Source organism: Manis javanica, chromosome 2 (genome assembly GCF_040802235.1).
Source record: "Manis javanica isolate MJ-LG chromosome 2, MJ_LKY, whole genome shotgun sequence".
NCBI lineage: Eukaryota > Metazoa > Chordata > Mammalia > Pholidota > Manidae > Manis > Manis javanica.
In genome coordinates, this window is record NC_133157.1 from 205,738,129 (window position 1) to 205,759,217 (window position 21,089).

At 42.1% G+C, this 21,089-nt stretch overlaps 1 protein-coding gene across 3 annotated transcripts in view; it reads left to right on the forward strand.

The window, feature by feature from the left end:
• C2H8orf76 (chromosome 2 C8orf76 homolog) overlaps window positions 1-17,666 on the forward strand; it is a 35,106-nt gene extending 17,440 nt beyond the window's left edge. Inside the window, exons 4-7 of one of the 3 annotated variants that reach the window (XM_037005278.2) lie at window positions 335-792; window positions 11,598-11,730; window positions 13,155-13,248; window positions 17,437-17,666. In XM_037005278.2, the coding sequence (XP_036861173.1) occupies window positions 335-792; window positions 11,598-11,730; window positions 13,155-13,248; window positions 17,437-17,477 (726 nt within the window). In that variant the 3' untranslated portion in view covers window positions 17,478-17,666. Of the gene's footprint in view, window positions 1-334; window positions 793-11,597; window positions 11,731-13,154; window positions 13,249-17,414 lie in introns of all 3 variants that reach the window. The other 2 variants (XM_017656643.2, XM_017656642.3) reach the window with 2 other exon arrangements.
• The last annotated feature ends 3,423 nt before the right edge of the window (window positions 17,667-21,089 follow it).

The window sequence follows — 21,089 nt, forward strand, 5'->3', positions numbered from 1 at the left end:
TTTTGCTAGATAGCATTTATTTTTCTAGGTTTGTGATTTCAAATATCTATTGAAAAATAGCTTGCTCTACTGTGTAGCTACTGAAACGTATTTCTGATTTATAATGTATGCATCTATACTACTTGGGTTTTTAGGCATCTCCAGTTTTCTTTATTTTGGTATCATTAATATACAATCACATGAGCAACATTGCGGTTACTCATTCCCCCCATTATCAAGTCCCTACCACATACCTTGTTACAGTCACTGTCCATCAGCATAGTAAGAGGCATCTCCATTTTTATGTGGAAAATGTACTTTAGTTTAAAGTTTTTAACTTTTTTTTTCTCCTTAGGAAAATAAAGCAACTAACACAGACCATTTAACCACTGTGCTCTACCTCCAGTTTGCAATTTGTTCAAGTTTGCAGAATTTGGAGAAAACAATTTTCTGCCTACAAAAACTGATTTCTTTGCATCCTCTTGATCCTTGGAGCTGGGGCAGATTGGCAGAGGCTTACCTGAATCTGGGGCCAGCTCTTTCAGCATCGTGTCTGACATCTCAGACCCAGAACCATCTCACCTCAAGTGACAAAACTGTCAAATCCTCCTTTCCACGCTCAGGAAAAGACAGTCTTTTGGGATTCCCTGAAATGCTGCCTGAGAGCTCTGTGTTTTCTCTGGGACCAAGTGGCAATAGTAACCAGAAGAGTGGGAAAGCTCTTAAAAATATCCAAAACTGTATGGCAGAAAAGAGAGAAGCGGTATTGCTAGAGACTCAGATGAAAGCATGTGCCTCTTTTATACGAACCAGGTAAATGAAGAATGGATCAAACAACACATGGTTCTGAGCTAGAGTAGAGGATTTATTTTTTTAATTCTAAGATTCAAAAAGTTCTTGGCTAGACACTTGGTATGTTGATGAGATTTTTTTCCTATGGTCTAGACAGAATCCTTTGAACGTGTCCTTTTAATATGTAAGACTTAGAAACAAAGCTGTGTTTGCTCAGGAACACAACTTGAATCATTATTCGAGAAGAAATATTAAAATTGGAAAACATTAAAATTAGGAACAGAAAATTTAATGAATAAAACACTGACAGGGGGAAGATGTATTTTAAACAAGGAATTTTCATTCATATGTTCCACAGAAGTCTAAAGAAGAAAATCTGATCTTCTGTTTGAATCACTTTTAATAATGTGAATAAATAATGTTTAATTCAGTCTACAGATACTTCCCGTGGATGAGGACTCCAAATACTTTGAATCCATAGTGTATAAGAGTTTGAGGAAAAAGGGAGAATTTACTTGATCAATAATGTAATTTATGAGCAAAACACTCTCTCAGATCTCAAATGATACCAAAAAACAGAAGGTTTTTGTTTTTTTAACTCTGGAGAATTCAAAAATGTTAACACTGAGGCTTACTGAGAAGTGTTATCTTATTTGGCGGGTTTTGAACTTTAGTCAGCAGATGTTAATTTATGTTGACTGTATGCTTTAATTTAGAGGTACATTGAGCAGTATCTGTGTGCCAGGCACACGCTAGGTGCTGGGGTCTTAAAGATCACTAACAAAGAGTCCCTTTCCTTACACTACTCACAGTATTGAGAAAGATGTGCGTATAGTCGATGACTGGCAGTTGTTTGTAGTGTGAACAGAACTCTGCAGGGACCAGTACACGGGAGCTGTTTGTGCAGCAGGAAGGAGGAAGCCCGTACAGTAGGAATGATGCTTCTGCTGCTGTTCTGGGAACATTTGGCAGTTATAGAGATGTGAATAAATGTGTACTAGATGCACTGTATACATAATTTCACTTTAATCCTCACCAGTCTGAGGTAGGTCCTGGGATCCCGATGCAGAGAGTAGGAAACCAATTTAGAATAGGCCCAAAGCCACACGGCTATGAAGTACTGCCAGGAGTTGGACCCAGATCTTTGACTACAGATCCTGTGTACTTTCCAGGACAGCTGGCTGACTCCCTGGAATATTCCCCAAATGAGAAGAGGCATGCTAGGTCAGGGGAAAGAAAACCCAGCCCCCGGGCAGGGAGGGCTGGTGTAGCACAGTGTTGTCACGTGATCTGTGCCGAGAGCAGCATTGGTGCTGGGGGCTCGGGAGGTGGGCTGTAAACCCTGAGGCCAGGGTGGCATAAAGTTGGGGGCAGGACTTTGGGGTCAGATCTCATTTTAAGGAACCTAATAAACCGTTGTGACTAGGTGAAGGAGTCTGGACTCCTCCTCTTGCTAGCTCTCTGACCTTGCACAAATTACTTAAAATCTCAGATCTCCGGTTTCCTCATGTTGGCAGATGGACAAATGTGGAAAATGTCTACATGATGGGGTTGTGAGATCTGAAGTATCTGAATCACTTACTATATAGTGTGCTCTGTGTGTGAGTGTGTGTACAACAGCATGTGGTAAATGTACTTCTGTTGTTTTTGTTTTTATTAGCACAAGACATTAAATGTCATCTTAAAGAGTTTGGTCCTTACATTGAAGGCCTGAAGAATACTTTAAGGTTTTAAATGTTAAGTGAGCTTAACAAATGTTAAGTGAGCTTAAATTGTGAAGAGAGCTGTTATTTCAAGAGAGATTTGTGGCTGGGAGGTATTAAGGAGTTTGGAGCAAGGGATGCCAGTGAAGGGGCTGTGGGACAACTGGGTGGTGGTGAGGACACGACTAGGCTAGGGTGGTGGTGATAAAAAGGCAGTGGTGTTGCCACAGGATGGAACAGACGGGACCTGGGGACCAGCTGTGTGTGTGGGCAGGACAGGATGGAGAGAGGAGGAGCAGAGTCAGAGGACACAGAAGAGTCCGGCTTGGGTGTATGGGTGGCGATGGTGCCTTTCTCTGAGACAGGACACCTGGGGGGAGGAGCCAAGCAGATTCAGGGTGGAAATAAGAATTCTAGGCTTAATGTGCTTAGAGTCAGCTGCCTGCCTGTAGGACATCCTGCTGGAGTTTTTCATTAGGAAATGGGAGTTAAAAGAAGAAGGGAGCTGGAGAGCACGGAGTTTCAGGAAGGAGATCAGCAACAGATGGTAGTGAGGAGCCCGTAGCATCAATTCTGAGAAGAGGATTTGCAAACAGGAGGACATTTGTGACCTTGAGAAGGCAATTTCAGCAGTGATGGGGGACAGGGCTGATGGCAGAGGGTCGAGGAGTGAATGAAAAAGAAAGAGAAGGAACAGAGAAGCTGTATTTTATTTTATTTTTTGAAGAATATTATGTTTACTAGACTCCCCCCTTCACCAAGTCCCTCCCACAAACCCCATTATAGTCACTGTCCATCAGCGTAGTAAGATGCTGTAAAATCACTACTTGTCTTCTCTGTGTTGCACATCCCTCCTTATGCCCCCCCACATTAAACATGCTAATCGTAAGGTCCCTTTCTTTTTCACCGCCCTTATCCCTCCCTTTCCACCCCTCCTCCCCAGTCCCCTTCCCTTTGGTAAATGTTAGTCCATTCTTGGGCTCTATGATTCTGCTGCTGTTTTGTTCCTTCAGTTTTTCTTTGTTCTTATACTCCACATATGAGTGAAATCATTTGGTACTTGTCTTTCTCCGCCAGGCTTATTTCACTGAGCATAATACCCTCTAGCTCCATCCATGTTGTTGCAAATGGTAGGATTTGTTTTCTTATGGCTGAATAATATGCCATTGTGTATATGTACCACATCTTCTTTATCCATTCATCTACTGATGGACACTTAGGTCACTTCCATTTCTTGGCTATTGTAAATAGTGCTGCGATAAACATAGGGATGCATCTGTCTTTTTCAAATGGAATTCTTAGGGTAAATTCCTAGAAGTGGAATTCCTGGGTCAAATGGTAAGTCTATTTTGAGCTTCTTGAGGAACCTCCATACTGCTTTCCACAATGGTTGAACTAATTTACATTCCCACCAGCAGTGTAGGAGGGTTCCCCTTTCTCCACAACCTCGCCAACATTTGTTGTTGTTTGTGTTTTGGATGGTGGTGATCCTTACTAGTGTGAGGTGACATCTCATTGTGGTTTTAATTTGCATTTCTCTGATGACCAGCGATGTGGAGCATCTTTTCATGTGTCTGTTGGTCATCTGAACTTCCTCTTTTGAGAACTGTCAGCAACTCTGCCCATTTTTTAATTGGATTATTTGCTTTTTGTTTGTTGAGGTGTGTGAGCTCTTTATATATTTTGGATGTCAACCCTTTATCAGATCTGTCATTTATGAATATATTCTCCCATACTGTACGGTACCTTTTGTTATCTTAGTGGTGTCCTTTGCTGTACAGAAGCTTTTCAGCTTGATACAGTCCCACTTGTTCATTTTTGCTTTTGTTTCCTTTGCCGGGGAGATATGTTCATGAAGAAGTCGCTCATGTTTATGTCCAAAAGAATTTTGCCTATATATTTTTTTAAGAGTTTGATGGTTTCATGACTTACATTCAAGTCTTTGATCCATTTTTTTTTTATTTGAAGAACGTATTTACTAGGCTCTCCCCTACCCCAAGTGCCCCCCACAAACCCCATTACAGTCACTGTCCATCAGCACAGTAAGATGTTGTAGAATCACTGCTTGTCTTCTTTGTGTTGCAAAGCCCTCCCCTTTCCCCCATCCCCCAAATTATACATGCTAATCATTATACCCCCTTTCTTCTTCCCCGCCCTTATCCCTCCCTACCCTCCCATTCTCCCCAGTCTCTTTCCCTTTGGTAACTGTTAATCTATTCTTGGGTTCTGTGATTCTGCTGCTGTTTTGTTCCTTCAGTTTTTCTTTTGTTCTTAAACTCCACAGATGAGTGAAATCATTTTTCTCCGCGTGGCTTATTTCACTGAGCATAATAACCTCCAGCTCCATCCATGTTGTTGCAAATGGTAGGATTTGTTTTCTTCTTATGGCTGAATAATATTCCATTGTGTATATGTACCACATCTTCTTTATCCATTCATCTACTGATGGACACTTAGGTTGCTTCCATTTCCTGGCTATTGTAAATAGTGCTGCGATAAACATAGGGGTGCATCTGTCTTTTTCAAACTGGAGTGCTGCATCCTTAGGGTAAATTCCTAGAAGTGGAATTCCTGGGTCAAATGATAAGTCTATTTTGAGCATTTTGAGGAACCTCCATATTGCTTTCCACAATGGTTGAACTAATTTACATTCCCAACAGCAGTGTCGGAGGGTTCCCCTTTCTCTGCAACCTTGCCAACATTTGTTGTTGTTTGTCTTTTGGATGGTGGCCATCCTTACTGGTGTGAGTTGATAATCTCATTGTGGTTTTAATTTGCATTTCTCTGATAACTAGTGATGTGGAGCATCTTTTCATGTGTCTGTTGGCCATCTCAATTTCTTCTTTGGAGAACTGTCTGTTCAGCTCCTCTGCCCATTTTTTAATTAGGCTTTTTGTTTGTTGAGGAAAGTGAGCTCTTTATATATTTTGGATATCAAGCCTTTATCGGATCTGTCATTTATGAAAATATTCTCCCATAGTGTAGGGTACCTTTTTGTTCTATTGATGGTGTCCTTTGCTGTACAGAAGCTTTTCAGCTTGATATAGTCCCACTTGTTCATTTTTGCTTTTGTTTTCCTTGCCTGGGGAGATATATTCATGAAGAAGTCACTAATGTTCATATCCAAGAGATTTTTGCCTATGTTTTTTTCTAAGAGTTTTATGGTTTCATGACTTACATTCAAGTCTTTGATCCATTTCGAATTTACTTTTGTGTATGGGGTTAGACAGTGATCCAGTTTCATTCTCTTACACGTAGCTGTCCAGTTTTGCCAGCACCATCTGTTGAAGAGACTGTCATTTCCCCATTGTATGTCCATGGCCCCTTTATCGAATATTAGTTGACCATATATGTTTGGAGTCTCTGTTCTGTTCCATTGGTCTGTGGCCCTGTTCTTGTGCCAGTGCCAAATTGTCTTGATTACTATGGCTTTGTAGTAGAGCTTGAAGTTGGGGAGTGAGATCCCCCCCCCACTTTATTCTTCCTTCTCAGGATTGCTTTGGTTATTCGGGGTCTTTGGTGTTTCCATATGAATTTTTGAACTATTTGTTTCAGTTCATTTGAGAAAGCTGTTGGTAATTTGATAGGGATTGCATCGAATCTGTATATTGCTTTGGGCAGGATGGCCATTTTGACGATATTAATTCTTCCTAGCCAAGAGCATGGGATGAGTTTCCATTTGTTAGTGACCTCTTTAATTTCTCTTAAGAGTGTCTTGTAGTTTTCAGGATATAGGTCTTTCACTTCCTTGGTTAGGTTTATTCCAAGGTATTTTATTATTTTTGATGCTACTGTGAATGGAATTGTATTCCTGATTTCTCTTTTTATTAGTTTATTGTTAGGGTATAGGAAAGCCACAGATTTCTGTGTGTTAATTTTGGATCCTGCAACTTTGCTGAATTCCGATATTAGCTCTAGTAGTTTCAGGGTAGAGTCTTTAGGGTTTTTTATGTACAATATCATGTCATCTGCAAATAGTGACAGTTTAACTTCTTCTTTACCAATCTGGATTCCTTGTATTTCTTTGTTTTGTCTAATTGCCATGGCTCGGACCTCCAGTACCATGTTGAATAACAGTGGGGAGAGTGGACATCCCTGTCTTGTTCCCAATCTCAGATGAAAAGCTTTCAGCTTCTCACTGTTCAGTATGATGTTGGCTGTGGGTTTATCATATATGGCCTTTATTATGTTGAGGTACTTGCCCTCTACCCATTTTGTTGAAAGTTTTTATCATGAATGGATGTTGAATTTTGTCGAATGCTTTTTCAGCATCTATGGAGATGATCATGTGGTTTTTGTCCTTTTTGTTCATGTGGTGGATGATGTTGATGGATTTTCGATTGTTGTACCATCCTTGCATCCCTGGGATGAATCCCACTTGGTCGTGGTGTATGATCCTTTTGATGTATTTTTGAATTCTGTTTGCTAATACTTTATTGAGTATTTTTGCATCTACATTCATCAGGGATATTGCTCTTTAGTTTTCTTTTTTGGTGGGGTCTTTGCCTAGTTTTGGTATTAGGGTGATGCTGGCTTCATAGAATGAGTTCGAGAGTATTCCCTCCTCTTCTATTTTTTGGAAAACTTTAAGGAGAATGGGTATTATATTTTCTCTGTATGTCTGATAAAATTCTGAGGTAAATCCATCTGGCCCGGGGGTTTTGTTCTTGGGTAGTTTTATGATTACCGCTTCAATTTCTCTGCTGGTAATTGGTTTGTTTACATTTTGTGTTTCTTCCTTGGTCAGTCTTGGAAGGTTGTATTTTTCTAGGAAGTTGTCCATTTCTCCTAGGTTTTCCAGCTTGTTAGCATATACGTTTTCATAGTAGTCTCTAATAATTCTTTGTATTTCTGTGGGGTCCGTCGTGATGTTTCCGTTCTTGTTTCTGATTCTGTTGATGTGTGTTGATTCTCTTTTTCTCTTAATAAGTCTGGCTAGAGGCTTATCTATTTTGTTTATTTTCTCAACGAACCAGCTCTTGGTTTCATTGATTTTTTCTATTCTTTTATTCTTCTCAATTTTGTTTATTTCTTCTCTGATCTTTATTATGTCTCTCCTTCTCCTGACTTTAGGCCTCATTTGTTCTTTTTCCAATTTCGATAATTGTGATGTTAGACTATTCATTTGGGATTGTTCTTCCTTCTTTAAATATGTCTGGATTGCTATATACTTTCCTCTTAAGACTGCTTTTGCTGCGTCCCACAGAAGTTGGGGCTTTGTGTTGTTGTCATTTGTTTCCATATATTGCTTAATCTCTGTTTTAATTTGGTTGTTGATCCATTGATTATTTAGGAGCATGTTGTTAATACTCCGTGTGTTTGTGGGCCTTTTTGCTTTCTTTGTACAATTTATTTCTAGTTTTATACCTTTGTGGTCTGAAAATTTGGTTGGTAGAATTTCAGTCTTTTTGAATTTACTGAGGCTCTTTTTGTGGCCTAGTATGTGGTCTATTCTGGAGAATGTTCCATGTGCGCTTGAGAAGAATGTGTATCCCACTGCTTTTGGGTGTAGAGTTCTATAGATGTCTGTTAGGTCCATCTGTTCTAGTGTGTTGTTCAGTGCCTCTGTGTTCTTACTTGTTTTCTGACTGGTGGATCTTTCCTTTGGAGTGAGTGGTGTGTTGAAGTCTCCTAAAATGAATGCATTGCATTGTATTTCCTCCTTTAGTTCTGTTAGTATTTGTTTCACATATGCTGGTGCTCCTGTGTTGGGTGCATATATATTTATAATGGTTATATCCTCTTGTTGGGCTGAGCCCTTTATCATTCTGTAATGTCCTTCTTTATCTCTTGTGACTTTCTTTGTTTTGAAGTCTATTTTGTCTGATACTAGTACTGCAACACCTGCTTTTTTCTCCCTGTTGTTTGCATGAAATATCTTTTTCCATCCCTTGACTTTTAGTCTGTGCATGTCTTTGGGTTTGAGGTGAGTCTCTTGTAAGCAGCATATAGATGGGTCTTGTTTTTTTATCCATTCAGTGACTGTATGTCTTTTGATTGGTGCATTTAGTCCATTTACATTTAGGGTGATTATCTATAGATGTGTACTTATTGCCATTGCAGGCTTTAGATTTGTGGTTAGCAAAGGTTCCTGGTTACTTTCCTTACTATCTAAGAGTCTAACTTAACTCACTGCTGTTACAAACACAATCTAAATGTTCTTTTCTGTTTCTCCTCCTTTTTCTTCCGTCTCCATTCTTTATATATTAGGTATCATATTCTGTACTTTGTGTCTATCCCTTGATTGATTTTGGGGATAGTTAATTTAATTTTGCATTTGCTTTGTAATTAGCTGTTCTACTTTCTTTACTGTAGTTTTATTACCTCCTGTGACAGCTATTCAACCTTAGGAACACTTCCATCTATAGCAGTCCCTCCAAAATAGACTGTAGAGATGGTTTGTGGGAGGTAAATTCTCTCAGCTTTTGCTTATTTAATTGGAAATTGTTTAATCCCTTCTTCAAATTTAAATGATAATCTTGCTTGATAAAGTAATCTTGGTTCCAGGCCTTTCTGCTTCATGGTATTAAATACATCATGCCACTCCCTTCTAGTCTGTAAGGTTTCTGCTGAGGAGTCTGATGTTAGCCTCATGGGCTTTCCTTTGTATGTGATCTTATTTCTCTCTTTGGCCGCTTTTAATAGTCTGTCCTTATCCTTGATCGTTGCCAATTTTATTACTATATGTCTTGGTGTTGTCTTCCTTGGGTCCCTTGTGTTGGGAGATCTGTGAATCTCCATGGCCTGAGAGACTATCTCCTTCCCCAGACTGGGGAAGCTTTCTGCAACCACCTCTTCAAAGACACTTTTTATCCCTTACTCTTTCTGTTCTTCTGGTATCCCTATAATGCGAATATTGTTCCTTTTGGATTGGTCACACAGTTCTCTCAATATTCTTTCATTCTTAGAGATCCTTTTTTCTCTCAGTGCCTCAGCTTCTTTGTATTCCTCTTCTCTAGTTTCTATTTCATTTATCATCTCCTCCACTGTATCCAACCTGCTTTTAATACCATCCATCATGCCCTTCAATGATTGGATCTCTGACCTGAATTCATTCCTGAGTTCTTGGATGTCTTTCTGGACCTCCATTAGCATGTTGATGATCTTTATTTTGAACTCCCTTTCAGGAAGAGTCATAAAGTCCATGTCATTTAAGCCTTTCTCTGAAGTTATATTAATTTTACTTTGGACCAGATTCCCTTGGTGTTTCATATTTGTATATGGCGCCCTCTAGTGTCCAGAAGCTCTAATCTGGAGCTGCTCAGCCCCTGAAGCAATGTCGGGGGTCACAGGGGAGCCGTACTGGTGCCTGGCGGGAGGAAAGAGCTGTTCCCGGCTTCCCTGCTGCTGTGCCTCTCTCCACTGCTGGTACCAGTGGGCTGAGCACACAGATATAAGCTTTTGTCTCAGAGCAGTAGGATATGGATCCCTGCTTTCCACAAGTGGCAGGAATCCCAGTCTTCCCAGGATCTCCGTCTGTCCCAGCTTTCCAACCCCATAATCAGAAGAGTATCATGAAAGCACCATGAAATGCAGGTTTGTTCTCCCAGAGCGGATCTCCGGAGCCAGGTATTCAGCAGTCCCAAGCCTTCCACTCCCTCCCTGATCAGTTTCTCTTCTTCCCGCCGGTGAGCTGGGGTGGGGGAAGGGCTCGGGTCCTGTGGAGCCACAGCTCTGGTAGGTTACCCCATTCGCTGAGGTCTGCTCTTTTCTCCAGTTGTGTGCAGTCTGGCGCCATCCTCTTTCCTGTTGCTCTCTCAGGATTAGTTGCGCCAGCTATATTTTCTAATTGTATCCGGTTTTAGGAGGAAGCCAGTGTCTCTCCTCTCATGCCGCCATCTTTTGAGAAGCTGTATTTTCAAGTAAGTTTAGGAGTAAGAGGAGAGCAAGTACCTACGAGGGGTCACAAATGTAGGTGCTTCTGGAGGCCAGGCCGTTAACATCAGCAGGTTAGAGTGAGACAATGAATGCGAATCAGCTCGTGTTCCTTCATAAAACTTGCCAGGCACTTCCACTGCACTTACATAAATCCCACATTTCTTTCCATGGCCTGCAAGATCTTACGTGAGTTGACCTTGCCTTTCTTTTCTAACGCATTTACTGCTTTTTTTTCTTCCTGGCTGTATTCTGTTCCCAGTGATCTATGTGGTTTTCAAACACATGAAGCAAATGCTTGAGTCAGGGTCCCCTTCCCCCCAGGCAAGCTCTCTTCCCCCAGGTGCTGTGCGTCTGGCTCCTCGGCACTTAGGTCGTGACACGACCGGCACCTCGGAAAAGCCTGCCTTCACTGCCCCGTCTGAAGGAGAGGCCCACCCACCCTGTCTCGGACCTCTTCTTATAGCACGCATCACTACCTGAAGCTGTCTTGTGATCTCCTTTCATTCCATGAAGCAGGAACCTGTCGTGTGTGCCCATTCCCCAAGACTTAAATGGAGTGAATAGGAGAGCCTAGTGCTTCTGGGTGTAGAAGGAGGGACCAGTGAAGCCTGAGGAAATTGGAAAAATCCACACATTGTATATTTTAAAGAACGATGCAGAGAAGGAGCCACATGAGGAGGACAGGAGGGAGGAGGAGAGCTGAAGCGACCGTGGCGGGGGAACAGCAGTGAGGCAGCTGCAAAGCACCCATCAAGGTCCGCGCGGCTCCAGCCCTGCCCTGGGTGATGGAGCAAGCCAGGGAATCGGGTCGGTCTCCGAGGGCAGGTGCCCGCGGGTTCAGGAAGCTGGAAAGGTCGTAGAACCCTGACTCCAAATGAGCACATCCGGACACTTCTGGGGGAGGAGCCTTTGATCGGAGGCATGTTCTGTCCAATCCAAATTATTTGTGCTTTCAACAATAAATAGCTACAGGAGGCCCTTTTAAGGCAGGAAGCCCTTTTGAGGCTGTGCTTTCCGAAGATTTCTGAGAAGCTTTCATCTATGAATTTTAGGAAAAACGACTCTCCAACGTAAAGTTGGGCATTCACTCAGTGTAAGAAGCTTTAGGGATTCAGACGAGGGCAAGTACCTTCTTTTGAGGCCAGTAGGCCTCACAGCCTGCTGAGTGCCTGTGCTGTGTGTGAGCATTTCCTCACTGCTTTCCTTCATGTGGAGCCCACACATTGGGACTTTTCTGTTTTTCAGGCTTCTGCTTCAGCTCACCCAGTCTCAGCAAACATCATTTGCTTTGGAGAGGAACTTAAGGACTCAGCAGGAAATTGAAGATAAGATGAAACAGTTCAGCTTCAGAGAAGACACTTTGCTGTTGATAGCTGAGGTGAGTGTACCCCTGAGGGCTTATGTGAACTGAGGCACCAGAAAGGTTTTTCTTGGCTCTGATACCATGTTTTAAAAAATGGCCAAATCTCATCTACTGTCTCCCTCCTTACATGCATTTTCATCGCTCCAGGGAAGCGGCCCCCCATTCTCTTTCTCCTGCAGTGCACTAGAAGGCAGGGGCCATGTTTCACTGGCTTGTTGGCACTTGTTGGTGCCTGTCTGCTTGACATCGTAAATGCCCAGGAATTGTTTTTTGAGTGGTGAATGAATGAGTGAATGATAACATAAGTGCAGCGCTTTCGTATGTTTTTCCCTGTGTCCTCATAACAGCCTGTGGAGTAGGACAGCTGAGAGTGAGGGAGTAAGGCTCAGAGAGGCTTGCCTCAGATTTTAAGTGGCAGAGCTAGGCTGAAACCCACCCAGCTGTGAGTTCATTTTCTTTCTGCTCCACCCTGTTACTACTTTGATGGTGGCAGAGAAATTCAAATGTCAAAAATTTTTAAGCCTTTATTAACTTTTTAAAAATATGCTGTTGAAATTTCTTAAGATGACATTTGGAGATTATTTATGTATTTAAGTTATTCACACTAGTTCCTTTTGGTATTTGATTGAAACTTGACAGCTCAAGCCCTTGTCCCCTGAGAATAACTCTCTGTGCACAACATCCTAACATCATTTTTCATATTGCATATCTGACTGCATACCTGCGATTGCCGGGCTCCTTTCTCCCTTCCCCGAGGTGAGCACTCACTTGGACCCTTCTTCCCATTCTAGGATCGTGCTCCCTTACCTGCTCTCTTCCCACCTTTCCCCTCCGTGGGGGACACCGCACAGATACCCTGTCTCCCCTCGACCCCTGTGGCCTCCCTTGCCTTTGTTTTCCTTCGTCTTCCGTAGCACTGGGGACTGTTGACCACTCACTTTGTGTCTCCTCTTCCCTTTACTTCTCAGGGGCTGCATGAATCTGGTTTTCTCCTGTATTTCTTAATATTCCTCTGCCCCTTGAGACCCCACTAGTGTCCTCTGTGTCCTATGTAACGACATTCTCTGAGGTTTCACTTAGGTTTTCTGTTCTAGCTACCTTTCTTTCAGATCATAATCTTTTGATAGTTTCAGTTCTGGATTGATTATCCTCTGGTCTGTCCCATCTCTGGAACACCTGTCTCACCTCTCTGATTAATTACCTCCTGAGTGATTAATCTCAGATGGTTATTGATTATTCTGTCACTTCAAATACAAAATGTCTAACACGGAACTACTCAGCAACACCCTCTTCAGTCTTCCATTGGCACCCAGCACAGCAGCGCAGGGCCTTTCATAGGCCTGGCCTCCAGTGAGTATTTGTTGAGAGGAAGCAGAGAGGAGTTGGAGAGAACCATCTACACTCAGTTTTTTTCACTGATGCGTTCTTCTTTTATCCAGACCTGGACCTCTACTCGCCACCGGCTTCTTTCTCCTCTTGCCAGGCACCAAGCTCACCCTTTCTTCAGGGCCCACCTTTCATTTCTCTTTCACCGTGAGTACCCCAGCCCTGATCAACTCCTGTTTGACTCTCAGAGTGACTCCTGGCTTTCTTGCTGTCTCCCCTTAGATCTGTCTATCTTGAACATTGCCGTTGCTGAGTTCATCCTAAAACATTTCTTTGACCACATTATCTGCTTGCTTAAAAACTAAAATGCGTCACTGTGAGCTCAGGGGTCAGGTCTAGCTTAGGTGCCTTGGTGTGATGCCCACGCCTTCCAGAGAGTCTCTTCAAACTTAAGACCTCGTAAGTCCTTACACAGATCTTTTGCTTCCACTCGTCTGCCATGTGCAACAAGCTGTCATGGGTTTTCCCTTCTCTGCCTATTTCCCATATACTCGTCTTCAAGACCCCCAACTCCAGGAGGCTTTTCCTGACTGTCCTAGTCTGTGGCAAGCTCTCCCTGCTCTGAGCTGAGACAGAGTAATTGCTTGAGTAGATAGCTCTTAGGGCCCTAAAAAAACAAACAAACAAGAATATGTCTTATCTTTTCAACTTAATTTTAAGTTCTTTTTAAGTGAGAGTATTCTTATAAGTAAGACATCCTTACAAGATGTCATCAGTATCTTAATACCCTTCACCATGCTCAATGTATCTGTGGACTGACAGGAATAGCAGCTCTCCACCTGGACAATGCATGTGAAATACCTGTGGAGCCTTTTAAAAGAGACAAATGTCTGGGCCCTAGTTAGGATTGTAATGTACATTTCATTCTGTGCTCTGTTAACTTTACTTAACACTGTGGCATGAGCATGATCCTTATGCTTAAATATTCTTTGATTGCATACATTTCCTTTTTATATATATGTATATTTATTAGGATCCATATAAGCTCCACATCCTGTATTTGGTTCTTCTGTCTCTAGCATCTTCTATTCTCTAACAGTTCACCTTCCCCAGCTTTTTCTGTGTGTGTATGATAAAGAAAATATATAAAACATAAAATTTTTGTTTTAATCATTGCTTAGTATACAATTCAGTGGTATTAATTACATTCATAGTGTTGTGTAACCATCACCACTATTTCAAAATGTTTTCACCACCCCAAACAGAAACTCTGTCACCATTAATCAGTAATTCCCATTCGTCCCTCCACCCCCAACCCCTGGTAACCTCTAATCTACTTTCTGTGGCTATGAATTTGCCTATTCTAGACATTTCAAATAGAATCATGCAGTGTTTGTCCTTTTATGTCTATAAGGCTTATTTCATTTACCAAGTTTTCAAGATTCATCCATATAGTAGCATATATCAGAACTTCATTCCTTTTTGTGGCTGAATAATATTCCATTATATATACATACACACCACATTTTGTTTATCCATTCATCTGTTAATGTATACTTGAGTCTTTCAGCTGTTGTGAATAATGCTACTATGAACACTGGCATCCATATATCTGAGTTCCTGATTTCAGTTCTTTTGGGTATATACCTAGGAGTGGAATTTCTGGGTCATATGGTAATTCTGTTTTAACTTTTTTTTTTGAATTAAAGAATCATTGATGTACAATCTTACATCAGTTTCAGATATACAACACATTGCTTCAGCAGTTACCCATATTATTAAATCCTTACCCCCCTCTAGTGCAGTTACTGTCTATCAGTGTAGTAAGATGTTACAAAATCATTGACTATATTCTCCATGCTGTACTACCATCCCCATGATCAACTTATATTGTGATTGCAAATTATTATGCCCCTTTACCCCCTTCACCCTCCCCCACAACTGGTCCCAACCCATCCCTCTTGGTAACCACTAGTCCCTTCTTGGTGTCTGTGAGTCCACTGCTATTTCATCCTTCTGTTTTGCTTTGTTTCTATACTTCACAAATAAGTGAAATCATATGGTGTATTTCTTTTTCTGCCTGGCTTAGTTCACTGGTCATAATACCCTCTAGATCTATCCATGTCATTGCAAATGGGAGGATTTCTTTTTTTATAGTTGAATAATACTCCATTATGTAAATGTACCACATCTTTGTTTTTATTGAAGTATCATTGATAAACAATCTTAGAAAGGTTTCACATGGACAACATTGTGGTTTCAACATTCACCCATATTATCAAGTCCTCACTCTCCCATTGCAGTCACTGTCCATCAGCGTAGTAAGATGCTATACAGTCATTGCTTGTCTTCTCTGTGCTTTCTGTGACCTACCTATATTGTGAGTGCTAATTATAATTCTCCTTAATCCCCTTCTCCCTCCCTCCTCTGCCTCACCCTACTCAACCCCTTCCCTTTGGTAACCACTAGTCCCTTCTTGGAGTCTGTGATTCTGCTGCTGTTTTGTTCCTTCAGTTTTGCTTTGCTTTTATACTCCACAGATGAGTGAAATCATTTGGTACTTGTCTTTCTCTCCCTGGCTTATTTCACTGAGCATAATACCCTCTAGCTCCAGTCATGTTGTTGCAAATGGTATGATTCGTTTTCTTCTTATGGCTGAATAGTATTCCATTGTGTATATGTACCACATTTTCTTTATCCATTCATCTATTAATGGACACTTAGGTTGCTTCCTTATCTTGGCTATTGTAAATAGTGCTGTGATAAATATAGGGATGCATATGTCTTTTTGAATCAGGAACCTTGTTTTCTTTGGGTAAATTCTTGGGAGTGGAATTCCTGAGTCAAATGGTATTTCTATTTTTAGTTTTTGAGGAACCTCCATATTGCTTTCCACAGTGGTTGTACTAATTTACATTCCCACCAACAGTGTAGGAGGGTTTCCCTTTCTCAGCATCCTTGCCAACATTAGTTGTTTCTTGTCTTTTGGATATTTTCTTACTAATTTTTAAGAGCTCTCTATACTAAGCTTACTAATGTTTTATATGTTGCAGTATATTCTAAAGTTTATGGTGTTTTTTTGGTATATAGAAGTTTAAAGTTTTTATATGGCCAACTGTTTTTGCAAATTTTTGATTCTCATCCATGATTTACCTGCTGATCCCTCATTTTCCAATATTTCATTGTTTGTATATTACTATTATTCAATTCTATTTTTTTAATTAAGAAAAAAGACTTTTTGTGTTATATCTCAAATTTTAAGATGCTACATTTCATTGAATATAAGAAGCCATTAGTTGTAAGACATATCATTATTTGATGTGGCACTAAAAGAAATATAAGGCACCATTTACACTCTGACACACCTGTGGTTATAAGATACATTTGATTTCAGAAATGTTAATACACAAAAACAGTCATCTTAGAATTGATGAAAATACCATGCTTTAATAAATGCTGAGTTGTCTGGTTAAGTCATTCATCTTATTGGCTCTTGCCTCAAACAATATGTAGTCATTGAAGATTTAAAGCCAGGGGAAGCCTTTTCTCTGAGTGTGCTAGGATCTCAGGGTTTGCAGGAAACAAGATCAGCTAGTCCAAATCCAAAGGACTTAAATTCCCTCTACAACATCCTTGCCAAATGGCTCCCTAACGTTTCATGCCAGATGGTATGAAATGTTTTAGGACTTAATTTTAGTTCACTCTTCTTACCAAATGTGGGCTGATCGCTTAGTGGGTTCAGATGCAAGCTTTCTAAAACTTAACTTTGCAGGCATTTTAGGAGAGAAACTAACAGAGTCTGGGCCTGATTCTGACCAGTGGGGAGCAGTATTGTGCCTCAGAGGCCAGCGTGCTCTTTACGTCCCTGAGGTCGCGTGGGAACAGCTGTAGAGGGATTGGGTCTCTCTGGGTGAGGAAAGGGCGGGCCCAGCTGCTCCTACTCCACTGTTTACTGCCTTTGTCTTCTTTGGAGAACTTCTCAGAGGAAGAACCTGCTCCCCCAGCAGCCTTTCCATTCTGCCTAAGGTCTGTTCTCCAGTCATTTTACTAGGAGGCAGAAGCCTAGCAGCTGCATTCTTGCTGACAGACAGGCTGATAGAAGGAAGATGACTCGGCAATCTCTACGCTGACTAGTAGTGCTGCCACGTTTGTATTCCAGTGGTTTGTTCACTCGGAGAGATGAGAGTAGAAATAGGGGATATTTTACATGTGGTCTTTGGATTGCTACTTCTGGACAAGCATATTTGCAATATGTTAGAACTGTCAGAATTGTCCCTGGCTCCTGAAGTATCTTTGCTTTGGTATGAAATCCTTTATACTTGATAAATAGCTTAGTCATCCTTTCCATGCCTATACCCCTTTTATTGGGACAGGTTTTTTTTCCTACTTCCACAGGTTATGGGAGAAGATATCGTCCCAGAAAAAATAAAAGATGAGGTTCACACAGAGGTGAAGTGTGTTGGTTCTGCAGCCCTGACTGCCTTGGTGATTGCATCCTCAAAAGAATTTGAAGACAAGTGGTTCGGAAAGATCAAACAGCAGTCCTGTCCCTTTGAAAATGAGTTCCATTCAGAGATACAAATCTTGGCTTAGTTGTCCCTTTAAAAATAAAACATCTTGCACTATATTAATTGTCCTTTTTTACTCCGGACAAGAATCCACCGCTGATCATGGAATATAGTGAATTAAAAATGATTATTTATGTTTTATAAAAATGGCTTCTCTCCCAGGTTATTTCTACTATGTTTAGTTTCTTGATTTTTTGTGTTTAGATTTATCATTCACTTATTGTAGGCCTGCTACCCTTTAGAAGATAACTGTTAGGAAAGTGTACAAAAGAGGCTTTTAGATTTCATAGTCTTTTGAAAACACATTCTGTATTATAACCAGCAGTGTAAGTATCCACATTGCTTAGGTCAGTTTATCAGGAATGACCAAGAATGCTGAAATGTGATAGTAAACCATTTCTGAGAAGGGTGTGTCAGGGTCTGTGAAGGCCCCGAGATTTTACCATACCTGTGTGCCCGCACGCTCGCCTGCCAGCTTCATGGATGCTTAGGAGGCTGACTCATGCTCTAGCATATGGTAGAAGCTCCAGCATACTTGCTTCAGTTCCACTTCCCTCCAAGCCCCAAGGGGGTGATGCATATGGGCGCAAATGAACGGGCATATATGCGAGGTTGCATTATAGAAGAGGAACCCTGAGCTCAGGAAACTCAAATCTTTTGTAATGGGTCATAAACATGCTTACCCGGGCTTCAGAGAAGGGCACCATTTCTTTTTAAAGGCTGTTTGTTGCAAACAGCCTTTAAAAAGATAGTCTGGAATGAAGGGCAGTTAATGTCTTGCTCACAAGACACACAGAAACACAGGAGGCCCGTGAAGCACTGCCTCCCAGGGTGACTATCCTTTCCTTTCAGCCACACACATTGTAATGCTGGTCCATACCATCTTCAACTCAAAGGGCCATTGCTCAAATTACCTAGGATGGAAGAGAAACCTTGTGAGAAGTGGAATTTAATAATAAATGAAAAACTTTATCAAATGTCTCACACAGCTTTTAATTTTACTTTTCTCAGCAGAGGAAGAGAATTCCCTCATTTATCTCTAATGTGCAAGAAAAGACTGAACGATTGATAGACATTTCAGTTTTTAGGAGCCATTGAAAAGCATGGAAACCCCAGAACAGCTCCCCACTGCCCGCCTTCAGTTCCCTGAGCTGAGAGCTCCAGTGATGAGACCAGCACGCAGTTGCCTGGAGATGCTGGTTCTCGCGGAGTTTGCAGACTGGCATGTGGCTGGCCCTCAGGCAGTGCCTACTGGAGCAAGGGCTGCAGGCCTTCATGGTATGGCCTCCGGCTCCCTCTGCATCGCGTTGCCCTGCTCCCACCTTTAAATAGGCCATAACGTTCAGGCTGTCGTGCAGGCAGTTCATCCAGAACCTCTTCACGCCTGTCATGTGGCTATTTCACACTCAGCTTTCAAGCCTCTGCTCCGTTTAGCTTCCCAGAGCCTTATCCCCGCGTGGTGGTGGCCTTCCTGTTGCGTGCTCTTCCACTCCCACTTTGGCCCTACTTACTCTGTATTGGAATAATGTGTTTTCCATGATAGATTTAAACTTTGTAAAATTGGAGACTAGGATGCTCTTGTTCATATTTGTATCCCCAGGGCAGAATACCCAGCTGACATCTTGCTAAATAGTTGTTGAAAAGAACTGTTGAATTAATTGGCCAGCATCTTGTTTTGTTTGTACAAAAGGTTACTACCCTAAGGATCTGACACAGTGCTGAGGCAGTCGGAGCACCCCCCCTGTATCTTTTTCTGTGGCTAAAACCTCTTCCTCCCATTTGTCTAGGCCTCCTAGAAATGTTCTTTTCTCCTCTAGCCTCTCTTGGCTTCCCATCTCCATCTTAGCTGCCTTCTGACTTTGCCCATGCCTTGGGCTTTGAGGCTTCTGGCTCTCCTCCCTGCCCTCCTGTCCACACTGTCCTGAGCTGCCTGACCGTCTTCCTGAAACTGCTCATGCCCTCACTCCCATCCCCCTCACTTTCCTGGCAGTGGCGTGTCAATGCATGTGAGGACCCAGCCTCCTGTTCTCTGATGCCTCAGCTATAACACAGGGTGGGAGAGGCCACCCAAAAGACCGGGCACCTCTGGGTTTCATCACACACAAGTCATCTTAATCATTTCCAGCACCGATGAAGATTGAGCAATGATTATGCTAAAGAAAAATGTAGGCCTGCCTACTGAGACACCCCACCCTCTTGTCAATGAATGAATCACTCAGAAGGTGAGCAAATGTGAAGCACAGAGGTGACTGTGCTCCAGGCAGGTGGGTGGGACCCAAGAACAACTCTTGCTGCTGTGACTTTGAGAAGGCCCGTCTTCAGCTTTTTCTCGCAAGGGAGAGTCTGTGTCTGGTATTCGAGCTGTTGCAAGTCCTTTATCCTTTACCCTCTTACATCCTGGCAGTCTTCATACTGTAAAGCCAAAGGGACCTTACAAAATAAAGATCATTCTCAGCATCCTTCAGTGATTTCCCAAATCCTTTATGAGGCCTTGAGGCCCTGCTTGGTCTGACCCTGGCCCACTCCACCCCAGCTCATTCTGTCCTTTTTTCTCATGGCCACAGACTCTTCAAGCATCCTCCCACCCAAGCCCTTTTCCCATCTAGTTACCTCTAATGGGAACATTCTTCCCTGCAATCCCCCAAGGCTTCCCCTTCCTAGAGAGCTCAGCTCAAAGGGCACTCTCAGGATGTCCCTGACTCCAGACTTGCCCTCTGCCTTTTTGTTCTACTGGGGCCCTCACCTCACACTGGGGAGGGTGATCTTTACTCAGTTCACTGATTTAAATGCTAATCTCTTCGAGAAACACTCAAAACACACCCAAAAGAATGTTCCATCAGCCATCTGGGCATCCCTTACCCCAGTCCGGTTGAATTAACCATCACACAGAAGCCGGAGGAGTGGGTTAGGGTCGGAAACATGCCATGCTGCTGGCTCTGAAGATGGAAGAAGGGGCCAGGAGTCAAGGAATGCAGGGGGTCCGCAGAAGTTAGAAAAGGCAAGGAAACAGATTCCCTCTTAGGGTGTCCAGGAAGGAGCTGCTGACACTTGATCTTAGCCCAATGAGACCTGTGTTAAGTCCTGAACTAGAGAACTGTAAAGTAATAGTAGATGTTGTTTTATGCCAGGACACTTGAGTCTGTTTGTTATACCAGGAGTAGGAAACTCAAATATAAAGTAACCTTCCTGTAAGTTAAGCTTGCTTGAGCTTGTTACAGTTACTGTTACATGCAACCAAAAAATCACAGTATGGGCCACTCGGGTCCTTTCAACCTTGTTTTAGATTAAGACTGTGTCTTGAAGGTGCTATTCCTTTTATATATGGCATTCCTTTGTAAAACCTTGATAGAACATCGTGGTAGGAAATACCAAAGGTAAGATACAACACCTTCTTTCAAAGAGCTTACATCTCTAGTAGAGGTACGAGGACATCCACATCAGTAGCAAATAAGAGGCAGGAGGGAGGTCTGGACAGCACCG